Consider the following 20,155-nt stretch of genomic DNA (forward strand, 5'->3'; position numbering starts at 1 on the left):
ATATCTTAGGGAGACTGCTGTTTTTCCCCGTTGAATATTGGGTGGAAAAACAACCCAAGTGCGCCCATTCCTCTATTGGCACATATTTGTATCTTTTTAGTCCCTCCTAACAAGGGACTTAGTGGAATTTGGCAGCCTTAACCCAATCCTTTCTCACTTTCTGTTTAATAGCGCAAAAGGGAGAGTATCTGTTTTGTCTTTTTATATATATATATATATATATATAATAGCCCAGATCTGTGACTTTGTGCTTCATTTGCTAACGCTGGGCGGAGTCACAACACTGGGCGGAGTTAATCAAATGAGTCACAGATCTGGGCAAATCTATAAGAGACTAGGAGCAGAAGCAGGTGGTATGGGCATGGCACAGGCAGGGGTGCACACCTCCCAGCTTTCTTCAGGCAGAAGGAGGGACACACGCACGGTGAAAAGGGGGCGTGACCAACTAAAAGGGGCGTAGCTTCGCGGGAGCACCCCCCCATCGTGAGCCACGCCCCTGTTTTCGTCAGTGAGGGGTTCATGCCCAGCGCTCTGTGAGCTGCTGGCATGCCCCCATGGGTGGATTATGAGTCCGGGGGGTCCAGGGCACTTGAGACAGGGGGGCCTATCTCATTGCTGTGCCTGCTGTGGGTTTGGGGGCGTGGCCTAATCGCGCCCACGTGGCCACGCCCCCTTATGCAAATTCCAGAAATTGTTTTTTTTTTTATGGGATTTTGGCCCCTCAGCTAGGGGTAAATCCAGAGGGGGTGGTCGCTCCCCCTACACACCTGCACAGGCAGAAGAAAGCATGGAGACTGCTGCCTCCCTGCAACACCACAGACCTGCCAATACGCAGCAGCGTGTGCTGACTGTAGCACAATGCTGCCGCTGTTGCTGGCAGGACGTGGGAGCTTCTGAGCTGGGACAGAGCTACTCCAGCCAGGGGGCCCCCTAAAACTGTGGGGCCCGCAGTACATATCCCCTGGGCCCCCCACCTTAATCTGGCTCTGCTGCCGGACCCCCCCCCCCCTCTTAATCCGTACCCCTGATGCCCCCTATCCCTCTGTCTCCACTAAATAGTCTGTTCACCGCTTCTCTGCTAAGCAGAACAGAGAGTACAGGAGCTTCCCAACTGCCCCCCCCCCCCCCCAACACCGCAGGACACTGCGACACGCTGGTGGGTCAGCAGGACAGACCCTAAAAAATGGGACTGTCCCGCGAAAATCGGGACAGTTGGGAGGTATGGGGGTGTGTGAGGGGGTATGCCATACAGACAGACGGGCATCGGCACACTGTATGCTTGACCCCCCACATCAGCATACTCAGCAGGGGCTCTCTGGCACGGAGGAGCGTCACTTTCTGGCACACTCCACGTTTCTTAGCTGCAGTTTTGTGGGGCACCAGCCGCTGTGCAGGTTCCGTACTGCCTCTGTTATCTCCAGCCCCGGCAACCCCACCGCTAGCTGCAGCGCTGCCACCCGCAGTGAGGTGGACCCAGCTCCTTCACACACTTTAGCCGGCGGGTAGCGCTGCAGAAGTCCGCGCTGCGTGCAGGCTCCGACCCCCTCCTCCCTCCAGCGTCTCCTGGGGGCTAACCAGTCACTCCCAGTCTCCCCTTACCACTGTGCCCTGCAGCCGCGAGGTCCGCGCCGCGTGCATGCCATGACCCCCTCCTCCCTCCAGCCGCAGCATCTCCTGGGGGCTAACCAGTCACTCCCAGTCTCCCCTTACCACAGTGCCCGGCAGCTGCGCAAGGTCCGCGGTATGTGACTGAGGAGTGGGGGGGGGGGGGGGATGCGGATGGGCAGAGGAAGCAGGACTCCAGCCTGAGAGAGTCAGCCATGCCAAGTCTCCACCAGCAGCAGATCCCAACAGGTTGGAGTGGAACAGCAGCAGCCAGCAGCAGTGACTCCGGTAAGACACATCTGTCTGTCACCACTGTTCTGTCCCTAATACCAATCTCTCCCGTGCCCTGTGTTCTGTCATGTCCCTGTCACCCTTATCCTGGCCCTGTCACCCTTATCCTGGCCCTGTCACCCTTATCCTGGCCCTGTCACCCTTATCCTGGCCCTGTCAACCCTGGCTTTGTCCTGTCTCCCTTATCCTGGCCCTGTCACCCCTATCCTGGCCCTGTCTCCTCTGTCCTGGTCCTGCCGCCCCTACCCTGGCCCTGTCACCCCTATCCTGTCCCTGTCATATCTGTCCTGGCCCACCCCTCCACCCGCAGCATCTACAGACACCCTCCCCCATCCGCAGTCCCCCCCGCACCCGCTACATTCTGTACATCATGCCCTGCAGGTGCTGTTCACGCCGTCGCAAGGGGCTGTGCCTACTTCACCATTGCACGCCCTTTCATTGTGCAATATTTAACCACTAACAAAGGAATGCAGGTAATACTCCATATAATACAAATATTGAACCCCAGATAGGCATGTATGGTAGCCCCTTGCGACGGTGTGAAGAGCGCCCGTAGGGCGCGATGAAGCACCTAGTGTGTGTGTGTGTGTGTGTGTATATATATATATATATATATATATATGTGTGTGTATATGTGTATATATATATATATATATATTTATTTATTTTTTCTCCTAAAAGTGTCAGGGCACGGAGCTGAGCTCCGCCCCTTGACACCCACTAAGCCACACACCCCTGGTCTGCCCGTGTGTGTGTACTAAATCAGGGATGACCATCGATGGGTAAAACCATTGATGGTTCCATTCCAAGTGGTTTTACACTATCGAGGTTATCACCATGCTTCGGGCAAGGTTACCGTTCTAATCGTAGTCCACGTGGATCGTCAAGTATGGAAAAATAAAAAATATTTTTTTTTATTTTTTTTAAACTCCATGTCGACCTTTTGACCTGTCGACCTGATGCACATGTCGACCTAATGACTGTCGACCTAAGTTGAGTCGGCCTAACGACCGTATCCCGATTTGGGAGAAGGGACTTATTATGATACAGGCGAAAAAACTGGCGTGATATATGCAGGGTGACCTTTATTTTGGCTGTTAGGCGTTTTATTATCCTCTCTGCTGCGGGTAGTTTTAACTTTGTAATTATGATTTTTTTATATTTTTTTTCCCTAAGCAGAAATCTGTTTTTTTTTTTTTTTTTCCCAATAACATTGTTATTTTAATTAACTGTCGTTTTTCAGTGTGTTATTAAACAGCAGTAACGAGCCGCTATAAGGAAAGGTGCTGGCACGTGTCACGCTGTTCTCAGACATTCCTCACTATTATGTTACAGTCCTGTATTTTTTTCTCATTTCCCATAGTCTGGAGCCAGTGTAAGAGTGGTCAACCAGCTGCTGACGGAGATGGACGGCATGGAAAGCAGACGCCAAGTTTTTATCATGGCCGCGACTAACCGCCCAGGTGAGACAAACCTCTCTGGACCTGCCGTGGTACACAAAGGTCCTGCTAAGCCTTGTGTAACAAAACACTGGGCGCCGCGGTAGGATTATGACTTTCTTTTACTCTAGACTCAGCTAGCCGTGATCTCTGGCTGCCGGAGTTCATTGCGGGGAAGAAACCTGCAGCATCAGCCAATAGGTTTATAGCTCTGTGAGTCGAACCCGGCAAGAGCGAGCCGACACAGGTGGAGAGAGGCCGTAGCCGAAGTGACTGTACCTTTTAGATCAGTGGTGTTTTCAATTCCAGTCCTCAAGTACCTCCGGCAGTCCATGTTTTCAGGATTTCTAACTGTAGAGACTAGAGGGATAATTACTGACCCAGCAAAATAAAACAACTCTCCTTTGCAAGATTAAAGAAATCCAGAAACCGTGACCTGCTGGGGGTACTTGAGGACTGGAATTGAGAAGCCCTCCTCCAGATAATGTTCGGCTGGACTGGTTAACAGATGTGGTTTGGTAGCGCGGTGGGGCGTTTATTTGCTGTTGCACATGCGTACCACTGAGTGTACATGGAGACCGCTGTTACGTACGGAGCCGCTTGTGGTAGAGCCGGTGGCGCCCAACCATGGGCAATGACTGGGAGAGGAGGCCTGAAGTGTTTGCAAAAAAGGCCATCTCTTGGGCATGTTATGGGAGTGCCGCGGGCACATCGCAGCTGTCTGATGTTTAGTGTACGTCGCATGCGTCGGGAGTCATGCTGCATCTGCATTTAGGTGATTGGAAATTTGGATGCAGAGAAGTGGTATTTGAATGGGTGTGTCTCAGTCAGCCACTGCGCCTTTTCTTACGTGATTTCGGCGCCCGTCTTCAGACAGGCATTCTGAGCAACTGTAGTGTTGAATCGGGACCTATATGAGGTCAGTAAGAGTAATCCCATACATGCTACAGCCCATATGGGGGCTCCTAATGTAATTGTACAGTTGGCGAGTCTCCAGAAAACGTGGGACAGGAAGCCCTTTTCTTTTTCACTTAATTTCCCATATTACCTCGGCTTGTCAAAAGACAAGTGATAACGTGGGTACCTCATCACAATGTTGGGCCCACCCAGGATAGTGCAGGACCATTTAAACTCCCTGTGGGACATCCTAGACAATCGCACAACTTGTCAGCCTTCCTAAGCTTTGTAATGTATCTCCCCTTCAGTTTCTTCCTTTTCACGTGAATCCCCCTCCCCATGAATAATCCCCACACCGACGCGATCTCTGAGGAGCATGGTGCCACCAGGACTCTGCAAGCTTCTGCTGTAGTCCAAGAAAAATAAATATTTAATGTCCCTTTCCCTGATGGGCGTCGGTGACGTCTAAATAAATCCTTAAAAAGGAGAATAGAGACGGGGCTCGCTCACCTCATACCTTTACCTTGTATTATTGAAAGGATAACTTCCATCACCCAGAACCCTGCAGTGGCTGCTACAAAAATTCTAGGAGAGGACGACATGACAAAGCCAAAACAATCCTGCCTCAAAAACAGAGCTCATGGTGCGCTCAAAACTGGATGTTTCTCTGACGTCCTAGTGGATGCTGGGAACTCCGTAAGGACCATGGGGAATAGACGGGCTCCGCAGGAGACTGGGCACTCTAAAAGAAAGATTTGGTACTACCTGGTGTGCACTGGCTCCTCCCTCTATGCCCCTCCTCCAGACCTCAGTTAGATTTCTGTGCCCGGCCGAGCTGGATGCACACTAGGGGCTCTCCTGAGCTCCTAGAAAGAAAGTATATGTTAGGTTTTTTATTTTACAGTGAGACCTGCTGGCAACAGGCTCACTGCAATGAGGGACTAAGGGGAGAAGAAGCGAACCTACCTGCTTGCAGCTAGCTTGGGCTTCTTAGGCTAGTGGACACCATTAGCTCCAGAGGGATCGACCGCAGGACCCGTCCTTGGTGTTCGTTCCGGAGCCGCGCCGCCGTCCCCCTTACAGAGCCAGAAGCATGAAGATGGTCCGGAAAATCGGCGGCAGAAGACTTCAGTCTTCACCAAGGTAGCGCACAGCACTGCAGCTGTGCGCCATTGCTCCTCATACACACTTCACACTCCGGTCACTGAGGGTGCAGGGCGCTGGGGGGGGCGCCCTGAGCAGCAATAAAAACACCTTGGCTGGCAAAATAATCGCAATATATAGCCCCAGAGGCTATATATGTGATAATTACCCCTGCCAGAATCCATAAAAAAGCGGGAGAAAAGTCCGCGAAAAAGGGGCGGAGATATCTCCCTCGGCACACTGGCGCCATTTTCTCTTCACAGTGTAGCTGGAAGACAGCTCCCCAGGCTCTCCCCTGTAGTTTTCAGGCTCAAAGGGTTAAAAAGAGAGGGGGGGCACTAAATTTAGGCGCAATATTGTTTATACAAGCAGCTATTGGGGAAAATTCACTCAGTGATAGTGTTTATCCCCACATTATATAGCGCTCTGGTGTGTGCTGGCATACTCTCTCTCTGTCTCCCCAAAGGGCTGTGTGGGGTCCTGTCCTCAGTCAGAGCATTCCCTGTGTGTGTGCGGTGTGTCGGTACGGCTGTGTCGACATGTTTGATGAGGAGGCTTATGTGGAGGCGGAGCAGATGCCGATAAATGGGATGTCGCCCCCTGTGGGCCGACACCAGAGTGGATGGATAGGTGGAAGGTATTAACCGACAGTGTCAACTCCTTACATAAAAGGCTGGATGACGTAACAGCTATGGGACAGCCGGCTTCTCAGCCCGCGCCTGCCCAGGCGTCTCAAAGGCCATCAGGGGCTCAAAAACGCCCGCTCCCTCAGATGGCAGACACAGATGTCGACACGGAGTCTGACTCCAGTGTCGACGAGGTTGAGACATATACACAATCCACTAGGAACATCCGTTACATGATCCCGGCAATAAAAAATGTGTTCCACATTTCTGACATTAACCCAAGTACCACTAAAAAAAAAAAAAAAAGGGTTTTATGTTTGGGGAGAAAAAGCAGGCAGTGTTTTGTTCCCCCATCAAATGAGTGAATGAAGTGTGAAAAAGCGTGGGTTCCCCCGATAAGAAACTGGTAATTTCTAAAAAGTTACTGATGGCGTACTTTTCCCGCCAGAGGATAAGTTACGCTGGGAGATATCCCCTAGGGTGGATAAGGCGCTCACACGTTTGTCAAAAAAGGTGGCACTGCCGTCTTAGGATACGGCCACTTTGAAGGTACCTGCTGATAAAAAGCAGGAGGCTATCCTGAAGTCTGTATTTACACACTCAGGTACTAGACTGAGACCTGCAGATAGTGCTGCTGCAGCGTGGTCTGTAACCCTGTCAAACAGGGATACTATTTTGCGAACATAAGACGTCGTCTTATATATGAGGGATGCACAGAGGGATATTTTGCCGGCTGGCATCCAGAATTAATGCAATGTCCATTCTGTCAGGAGGGTATTAGAGACCCGACACTGGACAGGTGATGCTGACTTTAAAAGGCACATAGAGCCTTATAAGGGTGAGGAATTGTTTGGGGATGGTCTCTGGGACCTCGTATCCAAAGCTGGGAAGAAAATTTTTTTTTACCTCAGGTTTCCTCACAGCCTAAGAAAGCACTGTATTATCAGGTACAGTCCTTTCGGCTTCAGAAAAGCAAGCGGGTCAAAGGCGCTTCCTTTCTGCACAGAGACGAGGGAAGAGGGAAAAAGCTGCACCAGTCAGCCAGTTCCCAGAATCAAAATTCTTCCCCCGCTTCCTCTGAGTCCACCGCATGACGCGGGGGCTCCACAGGCGTAGCCAGGTACGGTGGGGGGCCGCCTCAAAAATTTCAGCGATCAGTGGGCTCGCTCACAGGTGGATCCCTGGATCCTTCAAGTAGTATCTCAGGGGTACAGGCTGGAATTCGAGGCGTCTTCCCCCCCGCCGTTTCCTCAAATCTGCCTTGCCGACAACTCCCTCAGGCAGGGAGGCTGTGCTAGAGGCAATTCACAAGCTGTATTCCCAGCAGGTGATAGTCAAGATGCCCCTACTTCAACAAGGACGGGGTTACTATTCCACACTGTTTGTGGTACCGAAACCGGGCGGTTCGGTGAGACCCATTTTAAATTTGAAGTCCTTGAACACATACATAAAAAAATTCAAGTTCAAGATGGAATCGCTCAGGGCGGTTATTGCAAGCCTGGAGGAGGGGGATTACATGGTATCCCTGGACATCCAGGATGCTTACCTACATGTCCCCATTTACCATCCTCACCAGGAGTACCTCAGATTTGTGGTACAGGATTGCCATTACCAATTCCAAACACTGCCGTTTGGACTGTCCACGGCACCGAGGGTCTTTACCAAGGTAATGGCAGAAATGATGATACTCCTTCGAAAAAAGGGAGTTTTTAATTATCCCGTACTTGGACGATCTCCTTATAAAGGCGAGGTCCATGGAGCAGTTGTTGGTCGGAGTAGCACTATCTCGGGAAGTGCTACAACAGCACGGATGGATTCTATACATTCCAAAGTCACAGCTGGTTCCTACCACACGCCTGCTGTTCCTGGGGATGGTTCTGGACACAGAACAGAAAAAAAAAAAAGTGTTTCTCCCGCAGGAGAAAGCCAAGGAGCTGTCATCTCTAGTCAGAGACCTCCTGAAACCAAAACAGGTATCGGTGCATCACTGCACACGAGTCCTGGGAAAAATGGTAGCTTCTTACGAAGCAAAATTCCATTCGGCAGGTTCCATGCAAGAACCTTTCAGTGGGACCTCTTGGACAAGTGGTCGGAATCGCATCTTCAGATGCATCGGCTGATAACCCTGTCTCCAAGGACCAGGGTATCTCTACTGTGGTGGCTGCAGAGTGCTCATCTTCAAGAGGGCCGCAGATTCGGCATACAGGACTGGGTCCTGGTAACCACGGATGCCAGCCTTCGAGGCTGGGGGGCAGTCACACAGGGAAGAAATTTCCAAGGACTTTGGTCAAGTCAGGAGTCGTCCCTACACATAAATATTCTGGAACTGAGGGCCATTTACAATGCCCTAAGTCTGGCAAGGCCTCTGCTTCAAAACCAGCCGGTACTGATCCAATCAGACAACATCACGGCAGTCGCTCATGTAAACCGACAGGGCGGCACAAGAAGCAGGATGGCGATGGCAGAAGCCACAAGGATTCTCCGATGGGCGGAAAATCACGTCTTAGCACTGTCAGCAGTGTTCATTCCGGGAGTGGACAACTGGGAAGCAGACTTCCTCAGCAGACACGACCGACACCCAGGAGAGTGGGGACTTCATCCAGAAGTCTTCCAACTGTTGGTAAACCGTTGGGAAAGGCCACAGGTGGACATGATGGCGTCCCGCCTAAACAAAAAACTAGATATTGCGCCAGGTCAAGGGACCCTCAGGCAATAGCTGTGGACGCTCTAGTGACACCGTGGGTGTACCAGTCGGTTTATGTATTCCCTCCTCTGCCTCTCATACCAAAGGTACTGAGAATAATAAGAAAACGAGGAGTAAGAACGATACTCGTGGTTCCGGATGGGCCAAGAAGAGCTTGGTACCCAGAACTTCAAGAAATAATATCAGAGGACCCATGGCCTCTACCGCTCAGACAGGATCTGCTACAGCAGGGGCCCTGTCTGTTCCAAGACTTACCGCGGCTGCGTTGGACGGCATGGCGGTTGAATTCCGGATCCTAAAGCAAAAGGGCATTCCGGAGGAAGTCATTCCTACGCTGATAAAAGCCAGGAAAGAAGTAACCGCAAACCATTATCACCGTATTTGGCGAAAATATGTTGCGTGGTGTGAGGCCAGGAAGGCCCCAACAGAGGAATTTCAGCTGGGTCGTTTTCTGCACTTCCTACAGTCAGGAGTGACTATGGGCCTAAAATTGGGTTCCATTAAGGTCCAGATTTCGGCTCTGTCGATTTTCTTCCAGAAAGAACTGGCTTAACTGCCTGGAGTTCAGACATTTGTAAAGGGAGTGCTACATATTCAGACCCTTTTTTGTGCCTTCTGTGGCACCTTGGGATCTCAACGTGGTGTTGAGTTTCTTAAAATCACATTGGTTTGAGCCACTTAAAACTGTGGATTTGAAATATCTCACGTGGAAAGTGGTCATGTTATTGGCCTTGGCTTCGGCCAGGCGTGTGTCAGAATTGGCGGCTTTGTCATGTAAAAGCCCTTATCTGATTTTCCATATGGATAGGGCAGAATTGAGGACTCGTCCCCAGTTTCTCCCTAGGGTGGTATCAGCTTTTCACTTGAACCAACCTATTGTAGTGCCTGCGGCTACTAGGGACTTGGAAGATTCCAAGTTACTGGACGTAGTCAGGGCCTTAAAATTTATATTTCCAGGACGGCTGGAGTCAGGAAAACTGACTCGTTTTTTATCCTGTAGGCACCCAACAAAATAGGTGCTCCTGCTTCTAAGCAGACTATTGCTCGCTGAATTTGTAGCACAATTCAGCTGGAGCATTCTGCGGCTGGATTGCCGCATCCTAAATCAGTAACAGCCCATTCCACGAGGAAAGTGGGCTCATCTTGGGCGGCTGCCCGAGGGGTCTCGGCTTTACAACTTGCCGAGCTGCAACTTGGTCAGGGGCAAACACGTTTGCTAAATTCTACAAATTTGATACCCTGGCTGAGGAGGACCTTGAGTTCTCTCATTCGGTGCTGCAGAGTCATCCGCACTCTCCCGCCCGTTTGGGAGCTTTGGTATAATCCCCATGGTCCTTACGGAGTTCCCAGCATCCACTAGGACGTCAGAGAAAATAAGATTTTACTCACCGGTAAATCTATTTCTCGTAGTCCGTAGTGGATGCTGGGCGCCCATCCCAAGTGCGGATTGTCTGCAATACTTGTATATAGTTATTGCCTAACTAAAGGGTTATTGTTGAGCCATCTGTTGAGAGGCTCAGTTATATTTCATACTGTTAACTGGGTATAGTATCACGAGTTATACGGTGTGATTGGTGTGGCTGGTATGAGTCTTACCGGGGATTCAAAATCCTTCCTTATTGTGTCAGCTCTTCCGGGCACAGTATCCTAACTGAGGTCTGGAGGAGGGGCATAGAGGGAGGAGCCAGTGCACACCAGATAGTACCTAATCTTTCTTTTAGAGTGCCCAGTCTCCTGCGGAGCCCATCTATTCCCCATGGTCCTTACGGAGTTCCCAGCATCCACTACGGACTACGAGAAATAGATTTACCGGTGAGTAAAATCTTATTTTTTGTTTTGTTTTGTTTTTTAATTAAAAAAGATATCTCCAACCATCTGGTTTATGGGCTACTGTTGGGACTGGCATGACGGACTTTATGACATATCCAAATAGGGTACCCCTATGCCAGCACGCCGGCCGAATGAACAGATCTCTGTAACTTTCCAAGATTATCCTTTAACACAAGTTGAGCATCTTATCAAGGAGATTTCTTTTGCATGACCTTTGCCAGGCCATTAAACCTTTTTCAGAAAATTGGCTGCTGCTGTAGCAGTTGGATTCATGGCGGGTTGCTGTCCTGCAGTACAACCTTTCAGCAGATGTTTTGGCCAATGGCTTCTCCCCGAGTCATTCCCTATTGTCCTCATCCGCACGTGACGTGCTGTCCTCTGTTGCTCTTGATCTTTTGGAGCACCTGGCGGCTAGGGTACCTATCAGCACAAAAATTGCAAGGGTTGGAGCTGGCCCCTGGAAGCCTCTATGTACAACAATCTCGCAAAGCCCCGCACTTCACCTCCCACCCTTAACTAGATCCCCCGTAGAGCTGAGGCTCCTTACTTGCTTCAAAATGGGAAATCCTGAATGTTCTTCCCCTGAGACGTCTAAGCGCAGGTGGCAGCCAATTAGGAAACTTACAGCGGACGTTATTAGTATTTGTCGGCCATATCTACTGGAACACCTAAAGAGCCTTCTACATGAGCCACCCTAAAATTCTGTGGTACCTAGTCCGCCCGGGAGGAATATTATGAGATCGTTCACTTCAGTGTTGAATTTTTAGCGTAACAGAAGCACCAGGATGATGGCCGTAGCTTCACCTGTCTCCATCCTGCTGTCCTGTAACTTGGGCTCCTGCTCCCCCTCACCCACATGGACGTCTGACCACCCCTACTGGCTTTACATATATTGAGATAGACTAAATATAATGGAAGATTCTCTGCACAACTGAGGGTTGTGCCCAATCACACCGCCGAAACCTGCCCAACACAAGTAAACAATACACAGAGATACAAAATAAGACCATTAGATCAAAGGCAACCCAAAACAGAAGGGGAGATGACCACGTAATTTTCCAATGCAGTTTCTCTTCCTAGGCCGAACATGTGGATAAAAAATAGAAAAAAAACCAACAAATGTGTAGTACTTTCTAGAATCCAAAGTTTTGCACAATTCATGTAACAGAAGAAGGATGGGATTTAAGAAAAGTCAAATAACATCCGGCGTACCAAAGCTCACTTGTCGAGTGTGGTCGCCAAATATATAAAGGTTTCTTTCAAAGCCAACAAGAACCAATAAATCACTTGCACTTAATCACAGTGGTACGCGTACCAGGGAACTCACTGGATCAAATGCGGTGCTGTTCTCATAGAGGTATCTTTGAACTTCTTAATTTTTCTATCAAGGTAAATCTTCCTCAGAATGCAGTACATGAAACAAGAACAATCATACAATGTGTAGTGGTGTCAAAAAAACACTCTTACGCCCTTGTGAAGTGGATACCACATACACAAAAGTGGGGGACCCCTTCACCAATCTGCGTACCTAAAACTCACTTCAAGCCAGGATGGGAAATGCATGTAAAGGTTTCTTTTAAAGCATCACACCAAAACTCGCACTCAAGGGGGTTGATATCCTCACATCAAGGTTTCTTTTTCACAAGGTGGTGACAGATTTCAGTCCAAATGATGGTAAAAAAAAAGATTTATTTCTTACACAATAAAAATACATTATATATTTTATAGTAGGTGATGCATCGTGCCCTACGGGCGCTCTTCACACAGTCGTAAGGGGCTACGCCCCCTTAACGCTTGCACGCCCTTGTGGCATGCAATATTTGTATTATATGGAGTATTACCTTCAATTATAATTATGTGAGTGGTTAAATATTGCACGGACAAAGGGCGTACGATGGTTAAGGAGTCGTAGCCCCTTGCAACGGCTTGAACAGCGCACACAGGGCCTGATGAATCATCTAGTAGGTGCTGTGGTTGGGGGAGGTGCGGGGGTGCCGTGGATGGGGGAGGGGCGGGTGCAGTGGTGCCGCGGGTGGGGTAGGGCCGGGTGCGGGGTTGCTGCGGGTGGGGGTCCGGAGTCACCGTGGGTGGTGTGGGGGTGCTGCGGATGGGGCCCGGAGGTACTGTGAGTGGGGGAGGGGTGAGTAATGCTTATCCTGCTTCTCCTCCTGTCAGCATCTAAGCTGCTGTCCTCCCTTTGGCAGTGGCTCTCCCGGAGACTCGCACAGCAGCCAGTCACTATTGTTAGCGCCGGTGTCCCAACGCACCGCATTACAGGGAAGAAGATGTACGCAATAAACTACAGCTCCCAGCAGCCCTAAGGGCCGGAATGCTTCGGTGCTAAGGGCTGCTGGGAACTGTAGTTTATTTAGTGCGTCTACTTCCATGTAATGCGGCGCGTTGGGATACTGGCGCTAACAATAGTGACTGACTGGCTGAATCAATGTAAAAGGTGGGAGTGCTGTGCTGTGCAGTGTCAGTGACCCTGCACACCCACTGCACTGCACACCCACTGCACTGCACAGCACTGCCACCTTTTACATTGATTCAGCGTCCAGACATTCCCCTCCGTGATATCACCCACTCTATCCGTTACATTAGCCATCTCGGGGCTTCCAGGCCGGCAGCCCAGGTGCTGTGTTGCGGAGTCAGGGCCTCTGGGGATCTGGGTGCGGCTGTGGCTGGGAGGCATTTCTGTGACATCACACGCAGAGGAGGCTCCGGGGCTCAGAGAGTATGCGGCGCAGGGAGGACTATGAAAGCCTTCCGCTGCGCCGCTTTCATACACATCTATGCCGGTGGCCGCAGCAGCTTTTGTTCCACCTGCGCAGCGGCTAGGGAGTGGGGATTGTTGATGCCGGAGGGGGCAGGTGGACTGGCAGCAGGACATAGGGGGTCATTCCGACCTGATCGCTAGCAGGCTACTTTTATCACTGCTGCAATCAGGTAGTCGTCGCCTACAGGGGAGGGGGGAATCGCTGTGCAGGGCTGCAAACGCTTGTGCAGAGAGCTGCACAAACAAAAGTTTTTGCAGTCTCTGCACAGCTCAGGACTTACTCACCCGCTGCGATCATCCAGGACGGAGCTGACTTCAGGATCCCTCCCTGGAAACGGCTGGGCACGCCTGTGTTCGGACGGACACTCCCTGAAAACGGTCCGCCTCCGGCCGGCCTCTTCCTGTCAATCTTCTTGCGTTCGCCGCTGCTAACGCATTCTTCGTTATTCTCGTTGCTGCAGCAATGCGCCTGCACAGTTCTGACCCTTTCGCACGGCTGTGAAACAGTGCAGCGTGCGAACGGGTCGGAATGACCCCCATAGGATGCTGCAGTAAAGGGATTTTTTTTTTCCCTATCTGCAGCGCAGAGACTTGCTGCAGATGCAGTGGCATTACCTCCAGCTGCACCTTTTTGGCAGGTACAGGACCTTTTTTTGTATGGTCTGTACCGATTTTTGACTCTCCAAACTTACATTGAAAGTATAGGAAAACCTTTTCGAATGTGTATCAATGTTTATGTGTACATTGTTGGAGGGTATGATGCTGCAGATGCAGTGGGACTATTTTGGGGTGTGGGGCTGGAGCTGCAACTCCATCAGTCCCATTGCTAATCCTGCTCTGTGAAAACACAGCAGGCAAAGGGCAGAGCCTCCCATTGGATGTAACCTGTGTGGGAGGGCTATTCTTGCCCAATCAGCTGTGGACTGTGTGTGTGTTACACCTGCCACTAACCCAATGAGAGCTCCTAGCCACGCCCAGCATAATACACACAGGCACAGAGTCACAGATCTGGGCTATTATATAGGAGATTCAGGTCCGGGCTACAATTAAATAACTAAAGGTCTATAGTGTACCTTGCAAGAAAATTTCAGAATGGTCCTTGAAGGGGTTTCCACAATCTCCTTACCGATGCGTTTCGATCTCACAAAGGATCTTTGACGAGGTGTTATTTATATGTTTAGATTGTAAATTTGCAAGCAGGGCCCTCCTACCTCTGACTATTTGTTACCCAGTTTTGTCTTATCATTGTGTCCAGTTGTAACGCGCAGCGGAATTTGCTGCACTATATAAGAAACTGTTAATAAATAAAATATGAAATAGTGTAATGTCGGTCTGCGCTGAATGCATCTGGGATCACAGCTTTCCCTCCTACACGGCCTTTCCTCCTAACGCTCTCTTTCCCTAATCCAGACCCACTCCCGTGTCCTTTCCCTCCTAACTCTCTCTTTACATAATCCAGACCCACTCCCGTGTCCTTTCCCTCCCAACTCTCTCTTTCCCTAATCCAGAACCACTCCCGTGTCCTTTCCCTCCCAACTCTCTCTTTCCCTAATCCAGACCCACTCCTGAGTCCTTTCCCTCCTAACTCTCTCTTTACATAATCCAGACCCACTTCCGTGTCCTTTCCCTCCTAACTCTCTCTTTACGTAATCCAGACCCACTTCCGTGTCCTTTCCCTCCTAACTCTCTTTACATAATCCAGACCCACTTCCGTGTCCTTTCCCTCCTAACTCTCTTTACATAATCCAGACCCACTCCCGTGTCCTTTCCCTCCTAACTCTCTTTACATAATCCAGACCCACTTCCGTGTCCTTTCCCTCCTAACTCTCTTTACATAATCCAGACCCACTCCCGTGTCCTTTCCCTCCTAACTCTCTTTACATAATCCAGACCCACTCCCGTGTCCTTTCCCTCCCAACTCTCTCTTTCCCTAATCCAGAACCACTCCCGTGTCCTTTCCCTCCCAACTCTCTCTTTCCCTAATCCAGACCCACTCCCGAGTCCTTTCCCTCCCAACTCTCTCTTTCCCTAATCCAGAACCACTCCCGTGTCCTTTCCCTCCCAACTCTCTCTTTACCTAATCCAGACCCACTCCCGAGTCCTTTCCCTCCCAACTCTCTCTTTCCCTAATCCAGAACCACTCCCGTGTCCTTTCCCTCCCAACTCTCTCTTTCCCTAATCCAGACCCACTCCCGAGTCCTTTCCCTCCTAACTCTCTTTACATAATCCAGACCCACTCCCGTGTCCTTTCCCTCCCAACTCTCTCTTTCCCTAATCCAGAACCACTCCCGTGTCCTTTCCCTCCCAACTCTCTCTTTCCCTAATCGAGACCCACTCCCGAGTCCTTTCCCTCCGAACTCTCTTAACATAATCCAGACCCACTCCCGTGTCCTTTCCCTCCCAACTCTCTCTTTCCCTAATCCAGAACCACTCCCGTGTCCTTTCCCTCCCAACTCTCTCTTTCCCTAATCCAGACCCACTCCCGTGTCCTTTCCCTCCCAACTCTCTCTTTCCCTAATCCAGAACCACTCCCGTGTCCTTTCCCTCCCAACTCTCTCTTTCCCTAATCCAGAACCACTCCCGTGTCCTTTCCCTCCCAACTCTCTCTTTACCTAATCCAGACCCACTCCCGAGTCCTTTCCCTCCCAACTCTCTCTTTCCCTAATCCAGAACCACTCCCGTGTCCTTTCCCTCCCAACTCTCTCTTTCCCTAATCCAGACCCACTCCCGAGTCCTTTCCCTCCTAACTCTCTTTACATAATCCAGACCCACTCCCGTGTCCTTTCCCTCCCAACTCTCTCTTTCCCTAATCCAGAACCACTCCCGTGTCCTTTCCCTCCCAACTCTCTCTTTCCCTAATCCAGACCCACTCCCGAGTCCTTTCCCTCCGAACTCTCTTAACATAATCCAGACCCACTCCCGTGTCCTTTCCCTCCCAACTCTCTCTTTCCCTAATCCAGAACCACTCCCGTGTCCTTTCCCTCCCAACTCTCTCTTTCCCTAATCCAGACCCACTCCCGTGTCCTTTCCCTCCCAACTCTCTCTTTCCCTAATCCAGAACCACTCCCGTGTCCTTTCCCTCCCAACTCTCTCTTTCCCTAATCCAGACCCACTCCCGAGTCCTTTCCCTCCTAACTCTCTCTTTACATAATCCAGACCCACTCCCGTGTCCTTTCCCTCCTAACTCTCTCTTTACATAATCCAGACCCACTCCCGTGTCCTTTCCCTCCTAACTCTCTCTTTCCCTAATCCAGAACCACTCCCGTGTCCTTTCTCTCCTAACTCTCTCTTTCCCTAATCCAGACCCACTCCCGTGTCCTTTCCCTCCTAACTCTCTCTTTCCCTTATCCAGACCCACTCCCGTGTCCTTTCTTTCCTAACTCTCTTTCCCTAATCCAGACCCACTCCCGTGTCCTTTCCCTCCTAACTCTTTCCCTAATCCAGACCCACTCCCGTGTCCTTTCTCTCCTAACTCTCTTTCCCTAATCCAGACCCACTCCCGTGTCCTTTCTCTCCTAACTCTCTCTTTCCGTAATCCAGACCCACTCCAGTGTCCTTTCTCTCCTAACTCTCTCTTTACATAATCCAGACCCACTCCAGTGTCCTTTCTCTCCTAACTCTTTCCCCAATCCAGACCCACTCCTGTGTCCTTTCCCTCCTAACTCTTTCTGTAATCCAGACCCACTCCCGTGTCCTTTCCCTCCTAACTCTTTCTGTAATCCAGGCCCACTCCCGTGTCCTTCCCGTATCCTTTTCCTCCTAACTCTTTCTGTAATCCAGACCCACTCCTGTGTCCTTTCCCTCCTAACTCTTTCTGTAATCCAGACCCACTCCCGTGTCCTTTCCCTCCTAACTCTTTCTGTAATCCAGACCCACTCCTGTGTCCTTTCCCTCCTAACTCTTTCTGCAATCCAGACCCACTCCCGTGTCCTTTCCCTCCTAACTCTTTCTGTAATCCAGACCCACTCCTTTGTCCTTTCCCTCCTAACTTTCTGCAATCCAGACCCACTCCTTTGTCCTTTCCCTCCTAACGCTCTCTTTCCGTAATCCACACCGACTCCCGTGTCCTTTTGAATGAAAAATCATTAAAATACTAAATAATATTGCTTCCATATATTTTTGTCTCAAAAAAAAATGAAAATAAAAATAAATATATATATATATATATATATATATATATATATATATATATGTATGTATGTATGTATGTATGTACTGATTTCATAAGGCCAAATTCCAGTAGCTGCTGTTTGCTCAGCTCAAGTGTAGTTTACTTAGATAACCTTGACAATTTATCTGAGCTATAGCTCCAGGTATCGGCTTGTTCTCGGTGACCTGTGAGAGCTGTATTGATTTTATAACATACTTATTATATACTTGACTGTGTGTATATATGTTTCATAGCTGGATTCTGTGGAAAAAATAATTTTCGTGCAAATCCAGAACCACTCCCGTGTCCTTTCCCTCCCAACTCTCTCTTTCCCTAATCCAGACCCACTCCCGAGTCCTTTCCCTCCCAACTCTCTCTTTCCCTAATCCAGAACCACTCCCGTGTCCTTTCCCTCCCAACTCTCTCTTTCCCTAATCCAGACCCACTCCCGAGTCCTTTCCCTCCCAACTCTCTCTTTCCCTAATCCAGAACCACTCCCGTGTCCTTTCCCTCCCAACTCTCTCTTTCCCTAATCCAGACCCACTCCCGAGTCCTTTCCCTCCTAACTCTCTCTTTACATAATCCAGACCCACTCCCGTGTCCTTTCCCTCCTAACTCTCTCTTTACATAATCCAGACCCACTCCCGTGTCCTTTCCCTCCTAACTCTCTTTCCCTAATCCAGAACCACTCCCGTGTCCTTTCTCTCCTAACTCTCTCTTTCCCTAATCCAGACCCACTCCCGTGTCCTTTCCCTCCTAACTCTCTCTTTCCCTTATCCAGACCCACTCCCGTGTCCTTTCTTTCCTAACTCTTTCCCTAATCCAGACCCACTCCCGTGTCCTTTCCCTCCTAACTCTTTCCCTAATCCAGACCCACTCCCGTGTCCTTTCTCTCCTAACTCTCTTTCCCTAATCCAGACCCACTCCCGTGTCCTTTCTCTCCTAACTCTCTCTTTCCGTAATCCAGACCCACTCCAGTGTCCTTTCTCTCCTAACTCTCTCTTTACATAATCCAGACCCACTCCCGTGTCCTTTCCCTCCTAACTCTTTCTGTAATCCAGACCCACTCCTGTGTCCTTTCCCTCCTAACTCTTTCTGCAATCCAGACCCACTCCCGTGTCCTTTCCCTCCTAACTCTTTCTGTAATCCAGACCCACTCCTTTGTCCTTTCCCTCCTAACTTTCTGCAATCCAGACCCACTCCTTTGTCCTTTCCCTCCTAACGCTCTCTTTCCGTAATCCACACCGACTCCCGTGTCCTTTTGAATGAAAAATCATTAAAATACTAAATAATATTGCTTCCATATATTTTTGTCTCAAAAAAAAATGAAAATAAAAATAAATATATATATATATATGTATGTATGTATGTATGTATGTATGTATGTATGTACTGATTTCATAAGGCCAAATTCCAGTAGCTGCTGTTTGCTCAGCTCAAGTGTAGTTTACTTAGATAAATTGTCAAGGTTATCTGAGCTATAGCTCCAGGTATCGGCTTGTTCTCGGTGACCTGTGAGAGCTGTATTGATTTTATAACATACTTATTATATACTTGACTGTGTGTATATATGTTTCATAGCTGGATTCTGTGGAAAAAATAATTTTCGTGCAATTATGGGGGAATCTGGTGCTTTACAATGTGAAAATGGACAGACAGATGAATAACAAGATTAAACTGCAATGAATGATTACCGTAAATGTGTTCTACTAATGATAACCCAGCTGTGAAACATTAATCTGAACATTTTCACGCAGTTATCACACCGCACGTCGCCGGATTCCCTTAACCTGCATTTTTTTATTATTTTGCGGACTCCAGCTAATTTTTTTTTTACTTATAGTTAGATCGAGCTACCGACCTTTTTAAAAAAAAAAAAAAAAAAGTGTGTATGTATATATATATATATATATATATATATATATATATATATATATATATATATATATATATATGCATATGCGATTCACATAGATGCGGACACTTCTCATACAAGGGACAAACCTCTTTCCTTTACCAGACATGATTTAATGTACAGAACTCGTGTTGCGTAGTATACAGTACTGTCCTTTACTCTACTCTAAGGTTACATATTCCGCAGACTAGTAAAGAACGGTATTGTCGCACAAGTTATTTTCCACACCTGAAGTGTCGCGGTTGGTGCAGCGTGCGTCCAGCAAGCGTTACACAGCGTTTCGGCTAATTGGCGTTCTTCTGATGTTTGCCTCTGTATTGTTGCTCACACATCGCCTGAGCTTACCAGACGCCTAATATCAATGTATAACTGTAGTGTGATCTGCAGGTAACGTCTCTTACACTCTCTGTGCTGCAGATATCATTGACCCGGCCATTCTCCGGCCTGGACGACTAGACAAAACTCTGTACGTTGGACTCCCGCCTCCTGCTGACCGCCTGGCTATACTGAAGACCATTACCAAAGTAATTGTACCACGCAATTCTCTACAGGAAGCTGTAACCAAAAATAGAATTCTGCATTTCTGTTATTGCTGAATAATGGGGGTGGGAAAGTTCTTTAATGTGAAGAGTCTAATATTCTGATTAAAGACTGATTTTCTCGTTCTCATTCCGGCCTCTCCATAGGATGGTACCCGGCCTCCTCTGGGCTCAGATGTAAATCTTGAGGCTATTGCTTGTGACGAACGATGTGACTGCTTTACGTGAGTTGTGCGGGGG

General features: G+C 49.2%; 1 protein-coding gene across 1 annotated transcript in view; it reads left to right on the plus strand.

The window, feature by feature from the left end:
* The window catches only part of NVL (nuclear VCP like), a 68,501-nt gene that overhangs the window by 42,827 nt on the left and 5,519 nt on the right, over nucleotides 1–20,155 (plus strand). Inside the window, exons 18-20 of the mRNA XM_063919006.1 lie at nucleotides 3,260–3,359; nucleotides 19,794–19,900; nucleotides 20,063–20,139. Of these exons, the coding sequence (XP_063775076.1) occupies nucleotides 3,260–3,359; nucleotides 19,794–19,900; nucleotides 20,063–20,139 (284 nt within the window). The remainder of the gene's footprint in view (nucleotides 1–3,259; nucleotides 3,360–19,793; nucleotides 19,901–20,062; nucleotides 20,140–20,155) is intronic.

This window comes from Pseudophryne corroboree, chromosome 4 (genome assembly GCF_028390025.1).
Source record: "Pseudophryne corroboree isolate aPseCor3 chromosome 4, aPseCor3.hap2, whole genome shotgun sequence".
Taxonomy (NCBI): Eukaryota; Metazoa; Chordata; class Amphibia; order Anura; family Myobatrachidae; genus Pseudophryne; species Pseudophryne corroboree.